Below are 24,110 nucleotides of genomic sequence, written 5' to 3'. Positions count from 1 at the left end.
TCTAGCAAAAGACTCGCGAACGGGAGGACCATAATTTTATAAACTATTAACTCTTCCTCAAGGCTTCGCATGGGTTTTTACATCACGCAAGTAGTAAGAGAAAAATCAGCTCTTTTTATGAAGTTGTAGGTGGCTCTTAAAAGAGCCTTTGGGTTGGTTGGGCTTGTTTACTTTTTAGCACCTTTCTTCTTGCTTTATTTTCCTTTGGCCTTGTGGCTCTCGGTTTTCTTGGGCAACAGCACAGCCTGGATGTTGGGGAGGACGCCTCCCTGAGCGATGGTGACTCTGCCCAGGAGTTTGTTCAGCTCCTCGTCGTTGCGGATGGCGAGCTGCAAGTGGCGAGGGATGATCCTGGTCTTCTTGTTGTCCCGGGCAGCGTTGCCGGCCAACTCCAGGATCTCAGCAGTCAGGTACTCCAGCACAGCAGCCAAGTAGACGGGCGCTCCGGCTCCGACGCGCTCTGCGTAGTTCCCTTTGCGCAGAAGACGGTGCACACGACCCACCGGGAACTGCAGTCCGGCACGGGAAGAGCGAGTCTTGGCCTTGGCCCGAGCTTTGCCTCCTTGCTTGCCGCGTCCAGACATGGCGATGACGTTGAAAGTATGCACACAAACAAACTCCTCCGAAGCTGAATGAAGCTACTGTGCCCGATTCCGCTCCTTATATACTTTCCCCTGGTTTTGAGACTGCACGTTCTTATTGGTCAGCCTCTGGAACTCACTGCCCAATGACCGTGCAGGATGCCAGCGGCAGAAGGAATTCTGAAATGCAGCCAATGAGAGAGGACGGCGGGAAACGGTTGGCCAATGAGAGCTCACCGGCGCGCAGAGCAGAATTCCGGACCCACGCCCTTCTCTTTTTCTTTTGCGTCAGCGAGGAGTGTAGCCAATTGTGACAAGAGCTTTTCGATACCTCATTTGCATAAGCGTCCTATAAATAGGAGAGCGCGCAGCCCGGCTGTTACTCGACTTTTTTTCCTTCGGGGCTGTCGGTAGAAAGTTGGAAGATGCCTGAGCCAGCGAAATCCGCTCCCGCGGCCAAGAAGGGCTCCAAGAAGGCCATCACCAAGACGCAGAAGAAGGGCGACAAGAAGCGCAAGAAGAGCAGGAAGGAGAGCTACTCCATCTACGTCTACAAGGTGCTCAAGCAGGTCCACCCGGACACGGGCATCTCGTCCAAGGCCATGAGCATCATGAACTCCTTCGTCAACGACATCTTCGAGCGCATCGCGGCCGAGGCTTCCCGCCTGGCGCACTACAACAAGCGCTCCACCATCACCTCCCGGGAGATCCAGACCGCCGTCCGACTCCTGCTGCCCGGAGAGCTGGCCAAGCACGCCGTCTCCGAGGGCACCAAGGCCGTCACCAAGTACACCAGCTCCAAGTGAGCTTCCCCGGGGAGAACTGACTATTGGGCTTCCAAAAAAGAAAACCAAAGGCTCTTTTAAGAGCCACCTACTTTCGCAGTAAAATGAGCTGATATTGCTAAGCATCGCCTCTTGGTTAACCAGAGAGACTAAATAGCTTGAGACATGACTTGAAGGTAGATCTGTAGTGGTAAATTCTGTTTCATGCTACTTAAAAAACTTAAGGATTTGCGCTATAGAGTTTTTGGAGCGTTTTCTGTGGTGCTCGGTTTCAGATCCCACTCCAATGGGGGAAATGCTGTCGGGCAGAAATTTACTGTCTTTTTGATTTATAGAATGTTTGATCTTATTCAACATACAGGTCCTAGGAAATCATGTAACTACCCCATAACTCAGGATGTCAGCCTAAATTTGCAAATAGGTTGGCTCTAGGCCTGTTTTATTTCTTCAGTACTGTACTTAGCAATGTCCCTGCCATCTCGTGACTTTTTGAGCCCTACCTACTGAAGACTTCCCTCTTCCAACAAGCCTTTTAAGTAGAGATCTCCCCCAGTCTACCTGTATTGGAATGCGTTTTAGGTGTTTTATTTGCTGGTATTTTATCCTTTATGTGTTTGCTGCCCTGGGTTTCTCTTGGGAGGCAAGATAATTATAATTATTCATTTCACAACATTTATGCACCACTTGATTGTAGTAAAACATCCAATCAGTTTACAAAAAGATTAGCAACATTATCAGTTTATAAGTATCTAAACATCCAACAAATAATTAAAATCAATAATAAGCTAAAAACAAACCAAATTAAAACAAATGTTGACATCTGACATGTCTGAATAGGCTTGCCTAAATACTGTAGAAAAATGTTTTTAGCAGGTGCTGAAAAGAGTTCAGTGAAGGTGAAGACACCTGGTTGATGTCAATAGGCAAGGAGTTCCAATGTGTGGGTCATCGTTTTTTAGAGGTAAATACTAATTAGTAGAGGTCCAGAGTGACTATAATTTGAGAGGGTTTAAAGCTCTTGAGGACATAACAGAAGAGCCTGGTCAGGTTAAAGGTCTACCGGTATTTGGTATAGCATTCTGCTCCCCACAGTTGGTCAGCCTGAAGTATTCAGCAATCCCATAATAAACAGTGCCCTAAAACAGCACTGCTACTGTCTTCTTTGGCGATCATTCGTAGCCAAGATTGTTTTCCATGAACACAGTCTTAACAGTGAGTCTGTAAGCGACTGTGGAGGCCAATTCTGGATCCACACATCCTTCCACAGTGGGAACATAGGTTTCTGGGCAGGAGTTGATCATGGTGAGAGTTTGCCAAGCGTGCCTTCCTCTTAGCACATTTCTCCTTTCGTCCAGAGTTTGAGCGTCTTCAGAGTCTATAACACCTTTCATAAGGCTGTTCTCCAACTGGAGCACTTGCAGGCCAGTGTTTCTCAGTTGTCAGTGTGTCCATACTACATTTTTTTTTAGATTTGCCTTGAGAGAGTCTTTGAGCCTCTTTTGTTGACCACCAGCATTACGCTTTCCATTTTTAGCTTTGGAATAGAGTAGTTGCTTTGGAAGACGATAACCAGGCATCTGCACAACATGACCAGTCCAATGAAGTTGATGTTGAAGAATCCTTGCTTTGACACTGGTGATGTTTGCTTCTTCCAGTACACTGGCATTAGTTCGTCTGTCTTCCCAAATGATGTGTAAAAATTTTCAGAGACACGGTTAATAGGATCTTTCAAGGAGTTGGAGATGGCATTTTTAAGTGGTTCATGTTTCACAAGCATACAGTAAGGTTGCTAGTACAATAGCTTTGTAAACAAGCATTTTGGTTTCCCTGTGAAAGTTCCTAAAACAACACTGCTACTGTATTTCCTCGCTAGCCCCACTCCCATAAGAAAATATATGCCATATCTGAAGCTGGAGGTTCCATTTAGTTTCCTTAACTGGTAGCCAGTGTCAGGCATGTCTAAGCCACTGATAATCTGTCACCACATTTATGGTGATGAATTACACAAACCGCTGGACTTCTGTTTGTCCTGAATCTACCGCTGATCAGTTTCAATGGGTGATTTTCATGTCTACCTTTATGAGACAGAGAGAAAGGGCATCTTTCAGCTGCTTGGAGGAGATGGAAAGAAGGTCCATAAACCAGCAGCCCGGCTAGCTCAGTCGGTAGAGCATGAGACTCTTAATCTCAGGGTCGTGGGTTCGAGCCCCACGTTGGGCGGAAATTTTGGAGGATGGGGAAAGGCTGCAACTCAGGTCCTGGGTTACATCCTTGACATCTCAGGCTAAAACTAGTAAAGGACTCCCATACCAGAAGCCATGAAGATATTTGAATTGGCATTGCTGACCAATGGTCTGATCTGGTGGAAGGGGGCTACTACCTAGGGTGATATATACGAATCTTTTTGCAGAGAAAATCTAAATGCGTCCCACAATGAAATGTTTGGCTTAGCTCAGGGGCGAGGAGCCTGCGGCCTTCCTATCTTGTTAATGGACTCCCGTCCTTCCCAAACAGCATGTCCAACAGGCAAGAATTATATCTGGAAAGCGAAATCTGAAAAGCCAACAGCTTTCCACAACCTTGGCTTAAATCTGTACATGCTGTATAGAACCTTTTCTGTAAACCTATTGCTTAGTGTGAAAGTGACAAAGGAGGTGCTTCTCTCAGCACAGGGAGGCTTAAAACATCACTTAAACACGAAAAAGCATGGAGGCTGTTCCGTTTCGAACATGCCTCTGAATACCAACGTGATCTGGCCACTGTGAGAACAAGATGGTGGAATAGATGGGCCATTGGCTTGATCCAGCTGGGTTCGTCTTACGTCCTAACCCCCCACCCCAAATTATACTTTCTTTTTGAGCTGCTAAGAATGGGTCAACAAAAGACGTGTTCAGCAGCCTCTGAAGAAGGCATTAACTCTACGCATAAATATCTTAGTTTACCCTTTTTTGTTTTTGAAAAATATCATGCCCTCTCTGAGGCTCGAACTCAGGACCTTCAGATTATGAGACTGACGCGCTGCCTACTGCGCTAAGAAGGCACCTATCAGTAAAAAGCCCCAGTAAGCCTGACCAGGATGTAAATTAGCTATTTTAGTAAATAATTAGCTAACTGGTATTTGTTTCGTTTGAAGTTTCGGGAATGACATCGCGTTTATAATCTGAATTATCTCCCTACACCGAAAACGCAACAGATCACAACAGATATAATGAACAGATCACAACCGAGTGGAGGGCCTCTATTATAACCACAGAGCGGGAAAGAAATTAGTTTTATGCTCCAGAGATAGGCGTCTGAAGAAACACCCGCTGGAGTACACTATACAGTTTCCCATTCAGCTCCCTGCAGGATTTTGTCAAAAAAATAAATGAAAGCATGTGAAAATCGGAGAGAATTAACAATATTGCATTGGAAAAGGTTCCAAAAACAAACCATTGGCCCGTACGGGGATCGAACCCGCGACCTTGGCGTTATTAGCACCACGCTCTAACCAACTGAGCTAACCGGCCAGTTACGAAAGAGTTGTTTCCTGGATAGCTGTTGAATGTAATACGGAATGTTAAAATCGTGAAAGTGAACGCTAGATGGCGAAATCACACTACTGAACTTTACTCTCGCCTATCAACACACGCCATTTATGCTTACATAAATAGAGCACTCGATATTCCTATTTCAAGCTTTATTTCAGATCAAACAAAATCAACCAGGAAGTCGAATTTCACATTTGCCCGAAACGTGGGGCAAAACGGGAGAGAATGAGAGAGAAGAAACGATAAAGGACGTTTAAGGATTTAAGGAGTTATATTCTGTGCTGATCTGCAAGCTACTTAGTCATATAATGATGACAGTAATTTTGGGGGTATTAAAACTGCAATTAACCGCGATGGCGGACAGGGGCGTGTGAATTGTACGCAATCAATTTTCATTGAAGGATAGCTATCCACAGTGCACCCAAAAAGGAGAAGGAGAAGAATATCTCCAATCCATTCTCTGGGAAAGGCACTAAAAGTAACGTTTTGTCAGAAGTGGGATTCGAACCCACGCCTCCAGGGGAGACTGCGACCTGAACGCAGCGCCTTAGACCGCTCGGCCATCCTGACAGTTGATAGTTGCACTTTGCTGTGTTGCAGTATTAATAATTTGTTATTATGTGATTCTGTTCAAGCTTTAAATCGATAAAATATGTATAATAATCATTGAACCATTGGGTTAACAAATGACTGTCTCTTTCTTCTATCTAAGAACTACTAGGGATCTAAGTTAGCGGCACCAACCTGGAAGGCTTTGAACGATGGTTAGTCTCAGTGGCTACGTTGGAAGCAGTGGGTCTAGTTCCTGCGAGTCACAAGTGGGGAGAACGCTGTGCACCCCCCCATCTCCTCCCCACCTCCTGCTTTTGGGCTTCCCATGGGCCCCATGGCTGGGCCAATGTAAAGACAGGTTGCCGGACAAGGTGGGCCACTGGCCCGATGCAACAGCTGGGCTCTTCTTGTGTTCTTACCTTTCTGGGAGGAAACAAAGGGAAGGACAGTGTGCCAAGAACCTGCAGGCTTGCTATGCCAAAACACACTACACTACTCCTGAAACAAGACCCTATCAGAGCCCGGATAGCTCAGTCGGTAGAGCATCAGACTTTTAATCTGAGGGTCCAGGGTTCAAGTCCCTGTTCGGGCGGCTGAATTTTTTTTTAATTCTTTTTCTGTTCGCTTGCATTTTTGCCTTTTACCTTTCTTAAAGAGATTGCTTTGAATCCTCCCCAAATAGGAAAAAAAATCAAAATCAAAAAAGGGCCCTTTTCGAGAATCAAGTATGTTTTGTTCTTTCATTTCCGTATCTGGCTAAGAAGCCCCTCCCCCTCCTTTGCCCAACTAAGCATGTATATATAGAAACACAAGAAACACATTTTAAAAAATGTTGGCCGTTGGAAGGAGACCTCTTTTAACGATGAATTTCATCCTTGCGCGTTCATAAACCTCTGCTCTTATAAACCGCAAGGCTTGGCTTGCAACCATTTGTGATCACAGTGAATTGCAAACGTAGCAATTAGTGAATCCGAAGGATTTTTAAAAGCACCCTTTCCTTTTCTTCTTGGATCACATTTCATTAGGGCTTCTTTTTAAAAAGCTGCGGGTTTGTTTGCAACTTTGCTGTCAAATCAAATCAAATTAAACTGTGTGAATGGTGTGGGGCGGAGTTGGGGTCCCCCATGGAATACTATCACCCTCCATGAGCTTGCAGCGAAATCTTAAGCAAGCTTACTCAGAAGTAGATCTGGCTTTCAGTGAGGATACGTAAGGGTCAGGTTTTGAGCCACAAAGTCTTTTTCTGCTATGCTGTATATATAAAATCGCATTTGGGTGATATCCCACTCACAGTGCAAGCCTCAACCATATCTACTGCTCAGAAGTAAGTCCTATTTAATTAAGTGGGGCTGCTTCACCCCCATTTACGTGGGAGCGAGCCCCGTTGAATGCAATAGATTTTTAAATTTATTTTTAAAAATGCTTATATACCGCAATTTCATTCAAAAAACAACACAAAACGATTTACCAGAATTATATATACAATTAAAAAAAACACACCACACAAATCAACGACTAACTATTACAGAAAGACATATTTTTCAATACCTTTTATGAGTAATCATAGTTAAGTTTGCACTGCACGAGTGGACCCTGATATATAACCCATTGATTGGAGTCTTCCTTTCCCTGAAGGGGAAACAGAGTTATTTAAACAAATTACTTCTGTCTCCAGACATCTAAACTGGAAGGTATTGCAGCTATTTGAGACTCGAATTGCCTGCATATTAATTTAAAGGAGGGATTTGTCTTCTTCCACATTGCTACCAAATTAAAATGTCACCCTCAAAAAAAAAAATTAAACTTAGCAGAGGATGGTTTCGATCCATCGACCTCTGGGTTATGGGCCCAGCACGCTTCCGCTGCGCCACTCTGCTCCACGAGGCTGCGTGTCGCATTACATTCCTAAATAGTCGCTGCTGCGTATTATACAAAGCAATGAAAGTCTATCGATTGAAATGTACCATGGATTTGAAATGATGCGGTGCATTTTAGAGCCAGCGAATTTTGACGAGCAATTCTGGGTCTAAAACATACTGACTTCCTCACCTTTGCATACTGATGGGCATTGGGAAGGGGAAGGTTGGCTTCAAATTGAATTTTTCAATTTGCCAATTCCCAAAATGAGAGGTGCTAAAAAGTTGATATTTTGGTTATATTAATATAATTTAGGGGGTTTTTTCTTGGTAAGTAAAATGCATATAAAATTGCACAGAAATATTTAAAAAATTATTGCCTAAAATAGGCAGTTATATTATATATCAATATATTTACTTTATTTATTTATATTATTATTATTTAGCATTACCTGACATTTTCAGAAGTTAAAATTAAAATTCTTTGGTTCTCCAAAAGCAGTTTATATGCTTCCTCATCATTTACCACACTAAATGCTGCCCAATAGAAGATTTCTTCACAAGCAAAAACATATTTTTAAGACCCCCCTCTCACTGATGAAACTTGCGAAAATTAAGGTTCATCCCCTAAAATGGCATGGCCTAGGCTCACAGTCCATTGGCGCCACTCTTGAATGCAGCTGCCTGTCACTGCCAGTGCTGGTTTTCTGTATCCATACAAGGCAGCAGCACAGTGGCAAACTCAAAAGTGTTGGATCCCTTCATGAGAGTTGCAGCCACAGCTGCTCCAAGATCATACAATAATCTTCTAATTATACATTTAATAAAAATTAGGGGTGTGTTGCAACAAGCAAGGCAGATCTCCACGTGTTGCCCTTCAGCTATTTTCTGTGCGCACACATGATTTGGAGTGCTCCAATATCTTATTTTGGAGTGACTTTAAGTTGTTTTCCGTAAATCTCCACTGTACGTAACAGATCTTGAAGTACCTTCTTCTGAAGCTGAAGCACCTTGTGTGTTCCCAAATGCTTAGCTTTGGAGCATATAGTGGCTAAAAAGATCCCTTTTCATGCTGACTGGTAGGATGCTAGTCAGGAATACAATGAAATATGTGTAGTATTCCCCACATGAAGTGTACATTGGGGTCATCAACATGGTGGTGCCTGAATTTTCCAACCACGAATCCCTATGTAGCAATCATAATAATAATCCACAAAGGAGGTATCAGCAGGCTCAAGTGAAATCCCAGGTACATAGATGTACAAAACAACTTTAGGGGAGAGGGGAGAGAATTCATCAGGCAAGACCTCCTTCCACCTGCCTTGGTCCACCTTCTAGTCTCTGCTTCTCAATTTGCATTGTATTATTTCATATTCTGTGGCTTGCCATTGTTTTACTGATTATAGTTTAGAAATTATTTATTGCAACTGTTGAGTGGATTTGTTTAGCTTTTATATGTTGATATTATTATTATTTTATATTATCCCAGTGATTGTTGAATGTTACTTTTGTGATGTAGGTTGCTTATTTTGTGTTCTTTTTATGGTGTTAGCCGCTCTGAGCCTGGCCTCGGCCGGGATACAAATAAAAATTTATTATTATTGATAGAAAGAAACACTGAGGGGACCACAAAACACCGACGAGGACTGGACATGCTCAGTAGCTGTGGAAAGTTGACCAACTGCTGCAGGCCAAGGGAAAGGAGGTACTGGCTACCTAATATCCTGAACAAGGGCTTTCCGCACTGCAACCTTTTCTTGCAGGTCCAACTCATGAACCTCAAAACTGCACATAGGACCATTTATAAGTAGAGGTTTCCCCTACTCATCATTTCTCACAATGCACAAAAAAATTCTCACAAGTGCCAAAAATCTGTAAAGGGTCACTGCTCAGTTTCAGGTACTCCAAATTCCCAGTTACCACAGACACATGACTATTTTTTAAATAACGTATTTCAAAAGGGAAAAAAAAAGAACAGTAAAAAGGGTAAAAATGAGAGACAACTCCCCCCACACAAATACAGTGGTACCTCGGGTTACACACGTTTCAGGTTACATACGCTTCAGGTTACAGACTCCGCTAACCCAGAAATAGTACCTCAGGTTAAGAACTTTGCTTCAGGATGAGAACAGAAATCGTGGTCCTGCGGCGCGGCGGCAGCATGAGGCCCCATTAGCTAAAGTAGGGCTTCAGGTTAAGAACAGTTTCAGGTTAAGAACGGACCTCCGGAACAAATTAAGTACTTAACCTGAGGTACCACTGTACACATTCCAAAGCACCGCAGACACGCTACTTCTCTTAAAATAAGACATACATAATATATATTATAAAAAGTTAAAAAGGAAGCATAACAAGAAATATCCTCCTCAAGGACTCTCTTTCCCTGATTCCCCGGGCACCAAAATATGTGCCAAGCTGTGGCACTGGTCTTCCAGAACGCCGCGGAACACCTCAAAGCGGTGGTTCAGGTCCTTGCGGCAGTGGATATGGTATTTGGTCCCCAGGGCGCCGTGTGGGGACGGCACGCCGTAGAAAACCCGTCCGATGCGCGAGTGCACCAGAGCCATGGCGCACATCACACACGGCTCCCGTGTCAAGTACATATCGTAGCCGGTGCATATGTAGGGGAGCCCGTCGCCCGACAAGGAAGAATGGCCTGAGTCGCCATCCGACTGAAGGAAGGTACAGGCAGGGTAATCTTTATAGCAGTACGCCCCACCTCCCTGGCCGCGGGCCACCAGGTCGATGCAAATCATAGCGGCGTGCAGCAACGGGTTGAAGCCTTTCCTGCAGTCATGCGCCGCCGCCAGAACTCTCCCAGAAGCTTGGTCAACCACCACAGCCCCAACCGGTTCCATGCTGAGGTGCGCACCTTCTCGCGCCGCTCGGATAGCCAGCTCCATATGGCTTTGCATGGCGGCCTTTTCCGAGGGAGTGAAGAGGCAGCCGCTGAGAGCCCGGGTGATGCGCTTATTCTCATGGAAAGAGACAGGCCAGTGCGAGGAGGCTTCCTCATACTGGGGGCGGGTCAAGGGCGGGAAGGCTGGCACCAGGGTCAAAAAAGGCTCCCCCAAGCCACGCGGGTCGACCTGGCCATTGGGGAAAAGGGCAGCAAGGGACTGCGAGTCATCCTGCTCTGGTCTAGGGCTGGCCAGGCACAGGATCATCTCCAGTGGGTGGGCGCTCTCCGCGGAGACGCAGGAACGGACGCGTTTCAAGTGCGGGTGGTCCCCCAGTGGGTAGGCGGCAGAGACCTCCCTCACCAGGCGGCAGGCCTCCTTCTTGTCCAGGATGGGTGCGGCAATGGCGGGGATTAGAACCACACTCTGGGATTCCCTCTCAGAAAGGACAGGAAGCACATCCCATGTGGGGGCCCCATTCAACTCCACCGTTTTCCGGCGCTTGCAGCCTGGCTCCATTAGGATGGGCGCATCCCTGGCATGCTCTCTGGATGGCGGGCTGAAGGGAGAAGAGAGCCGGTTATCAAAAATGCACGACACAAGAAATCTATACCACCTGCACATTTGCTGCAGTCTCTCTCTCCCTCTTTGCACTAAGAGGCTGCATGTCATGATCATTGTTATGTATGACTTCTAAAGGGCTGTAAGTGGGAATCCTGACCTGATTATGCCTGCAGGCTCACAATCAAATAACTAGATTACTGAAAATGAGTCCGAAGCTATTGCTCTTGAAAGATAAACATTGGGAAATATCAATGCATCGCTAGAGCTCATCGAGTTACCAAACGCTGGCACAGGCTCTCTTAGTCAAACCTGTTAAAATAACTATAAGCAGAACAGGTTCTGCCCATTTCAACACACAGGCAAACACACACGCAGTGTTTTATTTTATAACCAGGCTGATACTTAGGACTTCAGGTTCTCAAATGTGGTGGGAGGGATTGTGATGATTCAGCCAAGGAAGTAAGTCGCTCTGCACATGCTCAGAGGTACTCTTTAGGATTGAACCGCATGAGCCAGAGCGGGGCGGGGGGGCGATGAGCCCACGTGCACAAGTCCAGTTCACCCACATAAGAAATTCACAAGTGCTGAATTTAAAAATTCCTAATTATTACATTTATGACTAGCAAGTATTATTATTAGGACGATGACGATCGATCATCATTAGAATTTTCATTATCCCACCCTGCAAAAGTATCCCCCTATTATCATATCCACACGTGCATCTGAATCTCACCCCCGACTTGGCTCTGCAAAGACCACGAAACGCATCCGCCCACGTGGTGCGCCGGGACTTCACGTGGCGCTGATTGGCTACCTAAGTTCCACGGCATCCACGATGTGGAAGCTGATTGGCCAGCAGCTCCTTTCTTCCCCCTTTCCCTTGTCCTTCTTCCCTTTCCTTGACGCGATTGGAGGAGTAGGGAGGCCGAGTCGGCACGTTGACGTAGCCTAGAAGAAGAGACAAGTAAGAGGCTAGAGCGGCCGGAAATGGTTTTCGCCGACGAGGAAGCGGAAGTGAGTTGGGTCCGGAGCTGGGACATGGAGTCCGGGCAGCAGCCGGTGTGGCGCGGCCTGGGGCTGCTCGGCAGAGGCGGGGACAACCCCGGGCTGGGCCCTGGGGGCTGCGAGAGGCGGCTGCTGTGGGTCGCGTCCTTGCTGTGCGTTTTGCTGGACCTGCAGTTGCCAGGTAACCATGGTAACCGGGAGGCGAGGGGGTCGTTTCCTCTTCGCCCTCAGCGACAGGGCTTTTACTGGCCCCGCCTCCTGCGTAGGCGGTCGCCCCGCCCCTTTCTCTCCCCCCTCCTCCTGTGTTGCCGGCCCCTCCGCGTCAGGGTTCGCTCTGACGCCCCCAACCCACCTTCTAAGCCCCGCCCGCCACGGGCCCCGCCCTCTCACGTTGACGCGCCTTGTAGCCCCGCCCACATATTTATAGCCCCGCCCCATTTCATTGCCGCTCTCTCTTAGCATGTTTCTAGTCCTTAGTGTTCTCCATCTTCTGCAACTCATGCCTTGCACTTCTGATCTTCTGCATCCGGTGGAAGGTGCCTGCCGGCTACCGGTCAATATCTTGCGGCTGAGGTAGTCGCTCCCTCTGCCCTACACCCAGCTGTCTCCACAAAGAGTACACTGATTATTTACCCAAACAGAGGCAGGACTGTACAGGACCTGTCGGATAACCAAATTGAAACGAACATTCCTTGATTATAAAACCATACGCATGATTTCCTAATGTATCTGTAATATTTCTTCATTTGCTATACATAAGCAACGATAGCAGCTAGTATGTCGGAAAGGCGTAACGGTACAGTAGTTAGAACCCCCACTTGGAACAAGTTTGTGATGCATATTAAAGTCTCTAGTCCAACAGATCGCTCCAGATGTTTCCACGGGTCTGGGGAGATTGTGTTGATTGATCTTTGCATCTCATATGGGAGACAAAGATAAATGACAGGAGGCAGCTGTTTTTGAGCACGATGGATTTAGTTTTCAAAATAGTTTCATTGTCTGTTGAATTTATAAAAACAGCACACCAGTTCTAGAGCTACTTGCCCTTCAAGCTTACTTCTGCAGTACACACCTCCTGGGTTTGCAGAAAGCTATGCAGTGTGAACAAAACTGAGATTGGCAGGATACCTGGTTCTGGAACTAGTAACTGAATGGCTTTTCCAGAAGTGATCTTTCACATCTCATCCCCCTTCCCCCTGGAAATGCTAAGGAGTTTTTAACAGAGTCACTTCAATAGCAGAGAGTCCAGAGAGAAAAGAAACTAATAATGATTTAATGTTTCAACCTGAACAAAAGCAGTACATAAATATGAGGAGAAATAAACAGGTTTTTGTGTTTCGTAATTAAAGCCTTGTTCACAGCAGTAAGATGTACAACTGCACATATAAGGGGAAACTCTCTCAGAACTACATAGCCAGTCAGAGCGTGAGTTACCTCAGCAAGCACCATGCCCTTCTGACTGGGTGCTAGGCAACACCTTCACAATTCTCTTGGTTTGCTGGCTAACTGCAAATAGAATTAACCCTTAGGTTGCTAGCTTAATTATCCCTGCTGTTGTACTTCCAACAGGCTTGACCCTAAGCAGGTGTCCTGCCATTTTGCTTGGGCCCCCCTTTCCTTAAAACATGCATACGTCCTCTACTGACACCTCTCTTTCTCCTGCTCTGTTACAATGGCTATTGGTCTCACAAACCATTTCATACCTTGCAGGTTTGCTGGCTGCTGGGCAAGCTGAGATAGAAAACCACCTGGAAATGGGGCGGAAGCTATTGGCCGCTGGGCAGCTGGCTGAGGCACTATCACACTACCACTCTGCGGTGGGTGAGTAATATAGCCTGTTTTGACTGTCATCCCTGAGGCATCTAACTGACAGGCGTCTTACGGGCTTATGCTGCCCTCTCAGTGTCAGTGTGTCACTCGACTTCTGAGGTCTCTCAAGGTATAAGTTAGAGGGCCCTTGGAAGATAATGGTTCCACTACCTGATCTGTTGTTTTTTGTATAATTGTAAATCTTAAATATAGCTGCAGCTGGTTCAGAGAAATGCATGTGAAAGAGCGAAACCACAGCAAATCCAGCCTGTCCCTATAATTATTAGTTTATGTTGCTACTCATGAGGGGGACGGTGCAGATGCCGAACTGTACGCATCTTCACACAGTATACGTTCTGTTAAGCATACTGACATTTATTTCTGTTTGGTTCCCCCCCCCCTCAACTCTCCTAGAAAGTGATCCCAAAAACTACCTTACCTACTACAAACGGGCAACTATCTACTTAGCCATGGGCAAGTTCAAATCGGCGCTCCCTGATCTCTCAAAGGCTATTGAGCTCAAGCCGGATTTCATGGCTGTAAGTAATGTGTGTGTGTGTGTGTGTGTGTGTCTTCTCCCCCTTTCCCCAAGACCTTCTTAATGGGAAAGGGTGCAGGGAGAAGGGCTTGTTTCCGGCTCAGAGAACTAGTTTGAATGATTCAAATCAGTCCCCTGCTTCCTTTTTCAGTGCCTCTTGCATGGGTGGAGAATGATTCTGAACAGCATGGGCATGCTGGCAGATGCCGTTGATACAGGTTATAGCTAATCCGCAGCCATTATTTGTTTTATTTTTAAAGATGTTCTATCCTGTCTTCTGATCAGCTGATTTCAGATCCATATGGTTTTGTTATTTTAAGATCCATATGGTTTTGTTATTTTAAATTGCCTAGCAGCCCTTGTGTACCTTCCCCTCAATACTGCTGTCCCAAGGCAAGTGGCACAGAGCAAGTTCCCTTTTTTTTTTGGAGGTGTGTGGTGGCGAGCTGCAGGGAGATAGTAAGGTCCCTGCAGCTGCTCACCTTGCACTGATATCTGAGGCCAGGCTGGTCTTCCCTTTGCCATGGTGTCCTTCTAAGGAACCAGGATGCATGAGCAGCTTCGTGCAGTGGGTATATTTGTGAAGTTTCCCGTTTTGCTATATAATCGGGGCCCTGCAGATTCTTACTCTATCCTTCCTTGCGTGTGTTTGCAAATGTATACAAGCACGAATGGTTTGTGCACAAGCAGTTTGTGCATCCCAATGGATAAGCTTCCTGTTTCCAAGCAGGAAATGATTGCTGTCACCCAAACCTACTTCCCTGTCACACTTGTCTTAAAGGATATGGGGGGGTTTCTGTCCCACAGGCCCGATTACAGCGAGGCAACATCCTCCTGAAACAAGGCAGCACGCAGGAAGCCAAGCAGGACTTTGAAGCTGTGGTAAGCAACCTGCGCACATCCACATCACAGGTGCAGGAGCCTCAGCTAGCGATGCACATTCATTTTCATGTCTGGCAATGGACCGCTGGTAAAATATATTCTCTTGCCTCCTTAGAATTCCATTTCAGGGCCATCAGAAAGGCTGTATAGCTCAGCAGCGGTAGCCTGCAGCACCAGTCTCCGCTCAACACTGGCTGCATCCATTAAAATCTTCCCACAAAGAATCCTGGGAATTGTAGTTTAAGAGTCTAGTTTAGTTCTGTGGGGGTGAACTACAGTTCTCAGGATTCTTTGGGCTTGCACGTTCTAGCCAGTTAGGAAGTTGCAGCAGCACACATTGGATTCAAATCTTTCAGTTATGCAAAATATTGCGTTCACTGTGGTGTGCAAATAATACCTAGTATGATGCATTGGTGGGAAATATGGGGGAGTGTAGTTCTTTGGGAAAGTTTGCTTTGTAACAAGCAGGAATGGTCCAGGAACGGTGGGATATCTGCCCAGCTGAGCACCTTGGGAAATAACCTTTCTCATAATTTCAAATCCCCAAATACATAGCCTTTGTTCTTTCTGTATTGGCCCCCATCTTTTCTCCCTGTGTCAGCTACATGGACATTTTCAGACATGCTCAGAGATTTGGATCAACTCCTTAAAATATTCAGTGACCTAATACATGCGTTCTGTTTTATTTTTTGAAAAAATGATCTCATCAGCTCCAAAGTAATCCGGAAAATACAGAGGCCCAAAGGCAGCTTGCGCGCGTCTCTGAGCTCGAATTTTCCATGCAAGAAGCCCGTACTGCCTTCCAGAGGAAGAACTACCTGGGAGCAATCAGTATTTTGGATCAAGCAATTGAGGTATGTTGTCTTCAACTCCTCCTAGCTTTATATTCTTATTTAAGCAGCACCATGGGTCAGGTTAACGGGTCTCAGGAACTTGCCTTCCAGTCCTTATAATGTGGTAGTTGGTATGAGAGTGCTATGAAGTCTAAAAAAGTCATTCAGCTGTGTTGAAGTAGTCACACAGCAACACCTCTTGGGCCAACATGTGGGGGTGTTTAACTCGTCCATTGTTTGGAATGGCTGGGGAGAAGTGGTGTCTGAGTGAGAGGACGAACCCTCTTTTTAACCTGCGTTGTTAGAACATTGAGACCAGAACCTGGAAGACCAGGGTTCCAAACCCCATTCAGCTGTGAAGCTCATTTTGTGACCTTGGGCCAGGCACTCTTTCTCACCCTCACACACCTCATAAGGTTGTTGTGAGGATGAAGTGGAGGAGGAGAAATCCTTGTACACCACCTTGGAGGAAAAATGGAAGTGGAATAAATAGCATGGTCCTTGTCGCCTTCTGCCTCTTCCAAAGGGAGTGGGTGGTGCTGTGGTCTAAGCCACTGAGCCTCTTGAGCTTGCTGATCGGAAGGTCAGCGGTTTGATGGGATGATCTCCTGTTGCTATGTCCCAGCTCCTGCCAACCTAGTAGTTCAAAAGCACACCAGCGCAAGTAGATAAATAGGCACCATTGCGGTGGGAAAGTAAATGGCATTTCCGTGCGCTCTGGTTTCTGTCACAGTGTTCCATTGCGCCAGAAGCATTTTAGTCATGCTGGCCACATGGATCTGGAAAGCTGTATGTGGACTTAACTATCCAGAGGTCCTTTGCCTTTTTGCCTTTTACCTCTGTCTCTTCCCTCATCTCCACCCACCCCGGTCACCTGAAGCTGGAAAAGAGCAGTGGAAATCTAATGGGCTTGGCACACTATCAAGTCCTGGGGAGGGGAATAATAAATAAATTTTAATTATACACACACACACACAAAACTCTGAATAAATATAGTAGAAATGAGTTTTGGGGTTGGGAGGGCCATAGCTGAACATTAGAACATCTCCATGCAATGAAGCCCAGGTGCATGTTAGGATTCCTGCTCCTGACAGTGCAATCCCTGGCATTTCCTTGTAGGGTAGAGAGAGACTCCCTGGCTGAAACCCTTAAGAGCCAGGGTGGACAAGTCAGGGTGGACTATCCTGAGCTAGATGGACCAGCCACCCAACTCTGTGTAAGACAACTTCCTCTGCTACCAACCAAGGTTCTAAAGTAAAAACAGCAGGAGGCTTTGAGGATATTAACTTCCTCTCCTCTGTGCCTCAGATCTCCCCCTGGGACCCAGAAGCAAAAGAGCTGCGTGCTGAATGCTACCTATACCTTGGCGACTACAACAAGGCCATCATGGACCTGAAACCCACCACCAAGCTGCGTAACGATAACAGGGCGGCCTTCCTGAAGCTCAGCAAACTCTATTACAACTTGGGGGAACACGAGGAGTCCTTAAAGTGAGTGGTGCATGCATGCATATGTTGCGCGGTGTGTTACAGACACATGCAGGGGGGCCATTCTATATTTCCTATCCCAGGCACTGTGTCTGGATTTAATAATAAAGCAGCTGGGGAGCAGCATTGCACAGGCAGGGAGTTTCTGCACCCCTCTGGCCTTTCCAGTGTCTTGGATCCCTCCTGTTGCTTCTAGACCCGGTCTCTTTTCCTCCACAGTCAAGTGCGGGAGTGCTTGAAGCTGGATCAGGATGACAAGGACTGCTTCTCGCACTACAAGCAAGTGAAGAAGCTCGCCAAGCAGCTGGAATCTGCCGAGGAGCACATCAGATCTCAGAGGTGCGCTGAGTACCTCCCTATGTCCACCCGCCTTAACCTTCCTGGGTTACTTGTTTGCATGGGTGGCTGGCTAGAAGTCGTCAGGGCACATCGAGTGCCTTCTGTGCACATCGTTATGCTATAAGCATGTGCAAAGGGTGCACAGAGGAATGCTCTGTTCTGTAGCAGTTTATGAGCTTGCGGGTTGAACCCATATGCATATATTTGTTCAGTGTGTATCATCGCTTCTGTTTCTGCTGTTCACAGAGAGGGGAGGACACCTGTGCAAGACTCTCTTAAGTACATAAACAGTTTCTGAGACTTCAACAGGCGGCATATTTACAGTACATCAAGTCTAGAAAATGTAAACTGATACTCTTGAGATAAGAAAATAAGAACCAAGTTGCGGGTTCAGACCAAGGATTCATCTAGGCAGGCATCCCACACGAAACGTGTTTCTGGGAAGTTCACTCCCAAATCATGGGCATCCTTCATGAATCTGTCTGCTCCCTTTTTTTTTTTAGAAGGTCACATGAAGCTGCCTTTTATCCTAAGTCAGACCGCTAGCCCAGAACTGGTTCTCTGAGAGTCAGGTCAGAGGGTCTTTTCCCAGCTGTGAAGCCCATGGTTGTTTTAACTGGAGATAGACAGACCTGAAAATGGTGTTTTGCCTGCTGAGAACACCCGGCTCTCTAACAAGGCAGATTCATATGACTTTAAAAGGGGAGCTATCAGACAACTTTGTGGCAAACGGGTCTTAGCAGCTACCCATGGAGCCATCTAAGTTGGTCACCATTTCTTGTAGTTGTGAGTTTTGTAAGATAATCATGTGTTGCGAAGTGCTCCTTCACCTATTGTCCATCTTGTTTGTTTCATTTCTCCAGTGCTGTGAGGAAAGAAAGCTCTCCCTTCCGTACTATTCATAATTTAATAGATGCCTATCATGTGGTTTTGTTTATGAAAACACAATGTTGCTGCACTCCGGGGGGGGGGGGGGCGGTAGCAATCTCTGCACTTGAGTAGAGTGATAGCAGAATAATCACAGGCTTTCTGTTACACAGATGAACCACGAAACCAGACCAATCACGTTCAGTTCTTTGGCTGCTCATTATCCCTTTGTCAATGAGAGCATAGTGCAGCCTCGAGGTTCGCATGCTCTTTCCTTTCCATATACGGTTGTCTTCTCTGTCATTTCCCGGGGACAGGTACGAAGATGCCATTGAGAAGTATAAAGCAGCCATGAAAACTGAGCCCAACGTGGAGATCTATACCAGTAAGGCAAAAGGACGCATCTGCCACTGTTTATCCAAGGTAAGGCAATGTGGTCCAGGCCGTCTGAGGAGATGAATAGGAACTGAAACAAACTTGGCTTTGTTTTGTTGTTTAATTAAAGGAGTAAACAATCAAACACAACAACAAGAGTCTTTGACAGAAATGAATGAAAATTCATAACACTTGTATTGCAATTTTGTCCATTTTAGAATGAACTCTGTCAGCCTTAGAAGTAACAGAGATGTCAGTTTTGAAATCTAGGGATCTGCATTTGGTTTCCCGATCTGCCGCTGGTATCCTATCTGTGCCGGGTCATGTTCTCAGCCTTTTCATGCTTCTTCCTTCCTGTAGAAATGAAACTTGTTGGCCTACAATCAGAGTAGCCAACAGGGTGACCTCCAGTTGTTGTTGGACTCCCTAACAGCCATCAATTCCCCCAGCCAGCACGGCTAATGGACAGGGTTGGCCGGAATCATCCATCAAGCATCTAGAGGACACCCTGTTAGCTGCAACTGGCCTGTAACTCAGGAAAGATTTGAACCACCATCTCTCTACTCTATAACAGTGATCCACTGGATCAGAATAGATAATGGGGCAGATATGGTGGGGGGACATGACTGCTGGGAAACCAGTAGCAAAAATTTCCCTTCCTCTATTTGTGTGCTGCAGAGCAAACAGCCTCATGAAGCTATAGACATCTGCACAGAAGCCCACCAACTCGACCCCAGGAATGTCTTCATCTTGCGTGACAGAGCTGAAGCCTATATCCTGAACGAGGAGTTTGAAAAAGGTAAAAGTGTTGGTGATGCAGGAGGACCATGTCAGTGGTAGAGCATCTGCTTTGCCTGCAGAATCATAGAGTTGGAAGATACGCTGAGGATCATCTGGTTCAGGGTTTTCCCATACTTGGGTCTCCAGCTGTTTTGGGACTGCAGTTCCCATCATCCTTGACCACTGGTCCTGCCAGCTAGGGATGATGGGAGTTTGTAGTCCAAAAACAGAAGGAGACCCAAGTTAAGAAGCCTTGATCTAGTCCAGCCCCCCCTGCTCACTGGACCAAGCACAGGGTCATTGCTTGAAACTTTTCATTTTATTTTATTACAGTAATAAAAGATTAGGCATGTGGCTGGTTTTTTAAAGGAATATTTTATTTTCTCTGGATTTCATGCACTTCTGTCAGATTTCAGGTGTGCAGACCTGCCAGATAATAACATCAAGAGACAAAAGTTGAAAAAAGTGGTTGCAAAAAAGTCACTTTCCCCCCTGAATTAAATCCAACTCTTGCCTTGTAGCCGTTGAAGACTATCAAGAGGCCAAAGAGTTTGATGGTGAAAACGAGGAATTAAAAGAAGGGTTGGAGAGGGCGCAGAAACTCCTGAAGCAATCGAAGAAACGGGACTATTACAAAATCCTTGGGATCCGGAGGTATGGCATGCACTTTCCATAACTCTTTCCTGGTCCAGAACTGGACCTGGAAACAAATTGAGAGCTGATACAGCATCGGTTTAATAGAGTCAAGAAACTGAGCTCACAACCTCCTCATTTGTTTTGAACCCATTGGTGCTTGTGGACAGTTTTCAAGGGCAGCCCCATGTAGTATGCATTGCAGTAGTCTAATCCAAATGTGACCTCTATGTGTAACTGTGGTAAGTTCAGCCTGTACCAAAGAAGGCTGCAATTGAGACACACCAGCCCAAGCCAGGCAGAAGTGTTTCTGACCACAGCCACCACCTGTCTATTCTTGAACTCAATGGGACTTGACTTTGACTGAATCAGACCTTAAGTCATAGCTTTGCCAGAGCATAGTTTTAAACTTTTCAACTCTTGCCCTCCCCACCCAGCCACCCGGCACTCACAAAAGGATATAAATATTGGAACGACCTCAATAGTTTTAAAGACAAAGTCAGCCTGGCCAGGTTTTGGGTAAATATTTGATGCGGCAAAGTAGATGTACTGGTTGGTTGGCAGAGTGTATTTATGAGGTGGCAATGGGGAAGAACAACTCTGTTGCGGCTCTAATTAGGTTGCTGCAGGAATATGCAAGCCTTTGGGTTTGCACAGGAATCTCTGGTAGACATGAAAGATTTCTGTATATCTCCATAGCTTGCATACACTGAATGCTGAGCTCAGTTGGCCAAACATAGCGAGGTCTTTTTACTTACCTACTTTGTTCTCCTATTCTTCTGAAACCCATGGCACTGGAACCCATATCCGAGCTATGCAGTCTGTGGAAACTTTCATGCTTAAATTTGTTATCATTCACATCACTGAAGAAAATGCAGGAAAAGACTTAGTTTCTGTTTCTCCCCCGTCCCCCACCTCTAGGAATGCAAATAAGCAGGAAATCATCAAAGCCTACCGGAAGCTAGCTCAGCAATGGCACCCTGACAATTTCCAGTCTGAAGATGAGAAAAAAGAGGCTGAGAAGAAATTCATTGACATTGCAGCTGCTAAAGAGGTCCTGACAGATCCAGGTAAGGCCTGCCTGATTAAATTCAGGTTTGCGTGTGCTTCACTGTCGGCGACAAATTGGTTGTTTTGCACAACGAGTGCAAGAATACGTATTTGGCATGTGTTCTTCTTTGCTAAGATAGCCTGCCCCTTAACCGCTAGAATTTTGGGAGTATGCAATGGGTTACAACTGTACCAGTAGAATGGTGATTGCAACTAATTTCCCTGTACTTGCTAGCATTTAAACTTCAAATTTCCTCCAAGGAGCTCAGGATGCTGTGCATGACACTACTTCCCCCTTAACCTTGCAACAGTCCTGTGTGGGCAGATCAAGCTGTGAGTTGCTGATAGTCCCATCATCACCTTTGTAACCTTGGTGAATGGGTGCGATTTGAATCCGTGACTCTCTCCTAGTCTAACCTCTGCATCTCACTGATTCACGCAGACAGAGACCACGTAGGGTTTTGTGTGTGTGTTTGTCTACACTACCTAGCACACAGTAAGTATTTAAATGGGTCTAGAAGCATCCACGTATGGAGATGAGAGCTTTCAGATTTGAAGCTAACAAGGAGTGCTTGAGAGATACGAAGACCAGAGCTGGCTCCCTCCTTTTCTCCCAGCCACGTGTGTCCACCCAGATAGGCCTTGCACCTCTTTTGACCCAGGGGCCGTCTCTTCAACCTCTCTCCCACCCTACGTTTTTGTTCTCTGTTTTCTTCCCCCTTCCAGAAATGCGGCAGAAGTTTGACTCTGGCGAGGACCCCCTGGACCCAGAGAACCAGCAGGGAGGCGCAGGACACCAGCACCAGTGGCCCTTCGAATTCAACCCTTTTGGTTCTGGGAACTTCCACTTCAAATTCCACTTCAATTAACTTGGGACCGAGCCTTGGAACAGGAAGGCAAAAAAAAAAAAAAGACCCTGTGGCTAGCAAGCAGGTGCCTGGACCTCTGGGCTGGGCTTTGTCCATGCAGACACTGCAAAAGTTACCAGCCCCCATCAGAAAACAACCGCTATGCAATGGGGGTGGGTGGAGGTGGCCTCCCCACTGCATCCAGACATCCCCGGCCCAGATGTCTGGATGCTCTTTCTGACTAGAGCTGAGGCCTGAAGAAAGATGGTGTCGTCTTGTCTCTGGTTGTGGTTCCCAAGCAATGGGGGGCTGGAAGGTGAGATGTAACCATGCATGCAGGGCCTTGTATACCTTTCTGAAAATCCTGCTTTTCATGGGATTCCTTGCAACTCTGGATTTATGTACGCGGCTCGACTTAGTTGGCCGATGGGCTATACCTCTCGTGTCTGCTGAGATTCCTTTTTTTTAAGCTGGTGGTAAGGAATCTGATTCCTCCTTCCCTGCCCCCACTCCCATCTATCCTTAAAAAAATCCTTCACTGCCATATAACTACCAACCCGTTTAAATTGTAAAAAGAAAAGAAAAGTAGGCAGGAGATTATACCTGTTGGCATGCATTTGAGTTTGCCTACCTGAGAAAATATTTGCGTAATGTGAAGTGTGGGGTGATCTCTGCTGATGGCAGAAAGCACCGCTGAGTCCTGCAATGGCCTTCCTCCGTTGCAACACCCTTAATTTCGTTGATGCAGCTATTCATCTTGAAAAGGCAGTGAGAAACGCCTCTTTATCAACACCCACCAGGTTTTGCGGTAGTGTGGGCCACCCTATGAAGTGGCAAAATTCATCTCTTCTTTTGGTGGGGTGGATTCCGGTATTGCACATTTGACTTCTCCTTTCCCCCAAATACAAAGGGAATAATGGTCAAGAACCCAGTCTGGATTTGGGGGAGAGGAGCTTAGGTCATACACCTTGCCCTAAAGTTAAACCCTGTGAAATCCCCCTCCTTCTTTGCCACCGTTTGACTGTTACAGTGTGTGAATTGCGAGTCTGCTATTCTACCACCCAAGGGAGGGATTCTTGCCTCCCTCAATTTACTCCAGTTGGGCGAATTTTTAACTTTCTTCCTCCTGCTCCAGGGCAAAAGGGGGAGGCACTGCTGTCCCCTTACCCCACCCACCCACCCACCCCAAGACAGCACAGTACTTCTATAAAGCCTGAACCTGCTCTAGCCGTTGCCCAGGGGCCGAAGGAAGGGACGTTAAGGAGGGGGTGTTAAACCGCCACCTATTACCAAAAGTGTCAAGATTAAACGTTTGTATTGCAAAGCTCTCACTTGTCTTTCTGTCTCGCTGCTTCAAGAAACGAGGGTTGGCCAGGTCTGGAGGATCTGTCTCATCACAGCCCCACAAATTCTCTTGTACTTGGAAGCAAAAAAAGGGCACAAAAAGAGCCCTGGTTTATCAGATCAAAGACCCATCTAATCCCATCGTCCTCTTTTCACTGTGGCCAATCAGCTGCCTGTAGGAAGCCTGCAAGCGTGACTTCATTCTTCCCTAAATGTTTCATCTTTTGAAGACATTCCCACTTTGCTGGGGGGGGGGCCATTTTAAGTCTTACGAAAGCAAGGCTTTCTGCAACGAAGACCTTTATCTGGCATTATCGAGCTGACCTGGCCTATTGAGGGAGGAATCCTTTGTGACACCCACACACCCCTCCCGAAAACGATTTACTAATGCCTTCTGCACAGGTTTGCAAGGAGAGAGGTGAGTTGCAGGTACAAGCCTATACGGTTCCCTAGAACTTGGTGGGGCATGCATGGCAGGATGCGGACCTGTGGCCCTCTAGGTGTCAGACAAGACTCATCCAGCATCACCCGTGGTGAGGGATGATGGGAGTT

The 24,110-nt window shown here is 46.3% G+C and overlaps 3 protein-coding genes and 1 pseudogene across 5 annotated transcripts; 2 read left to right on the top strand and 2 right to left on the bottom strand.

Annotated features, from left to right (window-relative positions):
- Positions 1 to 94: 94 nt before the first annotated feature.
- LOC309355177 (histone H2A type 1-E) lies at positions 95 to 721 on the bottom strand. Its single transcript, XM_081885750.1, has one exon. The coding sequence runs from the start codon at positions 582 to 584 to the stop codon at positions 195 to 197; it is 390 nt and encodes a 129-aa protein (XP_081741876.1). The 5' UTR covers positions 585 to 721; the 3' UTR covers positions 95 to 194.
- A 151-nt stretch (positions 722 to 872) lies between these two features.
- LOC309355178 (histone H2B 1/2/3/4/6 pseudogene) lies at positions 873 to 1,488 on the top strand (annotated as a pseudogene). Its single transcript has one exon. The product of its transcript is annotated as a histone H2B 1/2/3/4/6 pseudogene (transcript).
- Positions 1,489 to 8,920: 7,432 nt separating this feature from the next.
- On the bottom strand, positions 8,921 to 11,697 carry ADAT3 (adenosine deaminase tRNA specific 3). 2 transcript variants are annotated; one of them, XM_081885244.1, is made up of 2 exons: positions 11,502 to 11,697; positions 8,921 to 10,751 (listed from the first exon to the last, which is right to left on the bottom strand). In XM_081885244.1, exons 1-2 carry the CDS (start codon positions 11,534 to 11,536, stop codon positions 9,671 to 9,673), a joined length of 1,116 nt encoding a protein of 371 aa, XP_081741370.1. In that variant the 5' UTR covers positions 11,537 to 11,697; the 3' UTR covers positions 8,921 to 9,670. The 2 variants fall into 2 exon arrangements, with proteins under 2 accessions (XP_081741370.1, XP_081741371.1); XM_081885245.1 differs by having other exon boundaries at positions 11,450 to 11,534.
- A 43-nt stretch (positions 11,698 to 11,740) lies between these two features.
- On the top strand, positions 11,741 to 23,541 carry LOC309354936 (dnaJ homolog subfamily C member 3-like). Its single transcript, XM_081885242.1, has 12 exons — positions 11,741 to 11,954; positions 13,484 to 13,594; positions 13,997 to 14,121; positions 14,928 to 15,002; positions 15,713 to 15,856; positions 17,144 to 17,325; positions 17,542 to 17,661; positions 18,846 to 18,951; positions 19,582 to 19,702; positions 20,205 to 20,337; positions 21,238 to 21,386; positions 22,093 to 23,541. The coding sequence occupies exons 1-12, from the start codon at positions 11,756 to 11,758 to the stop codon at positions 22,233 to 22,235; spliced, it is 1,608 nt and encodes a 535-aa protein (XP_081741368.1). The 5' UTR covers positions 11,741 to 11,755; the 3' UTR covers positions 22,236 to 23,541.
- Positions 23,542 to 24,110: the final 569 nt, after the last annotated feature.

Source organism: Podarcis melisellensis (genome assembly GCF_964234715.1).
Source record: "Podarcis melisellensis genome assembly, chromosome: 13".
Lineage (NCBI taxonomy): Eukaryota > Metazoa > Chordata > Lepidosauria > Squamata > Lacertidae > Podarcis > Podarcis melisellensis.
Note: the sequence above shows the minus strand (reverse complement) of the source record. Positions and strands in the feature narration are given on the sequence as shown.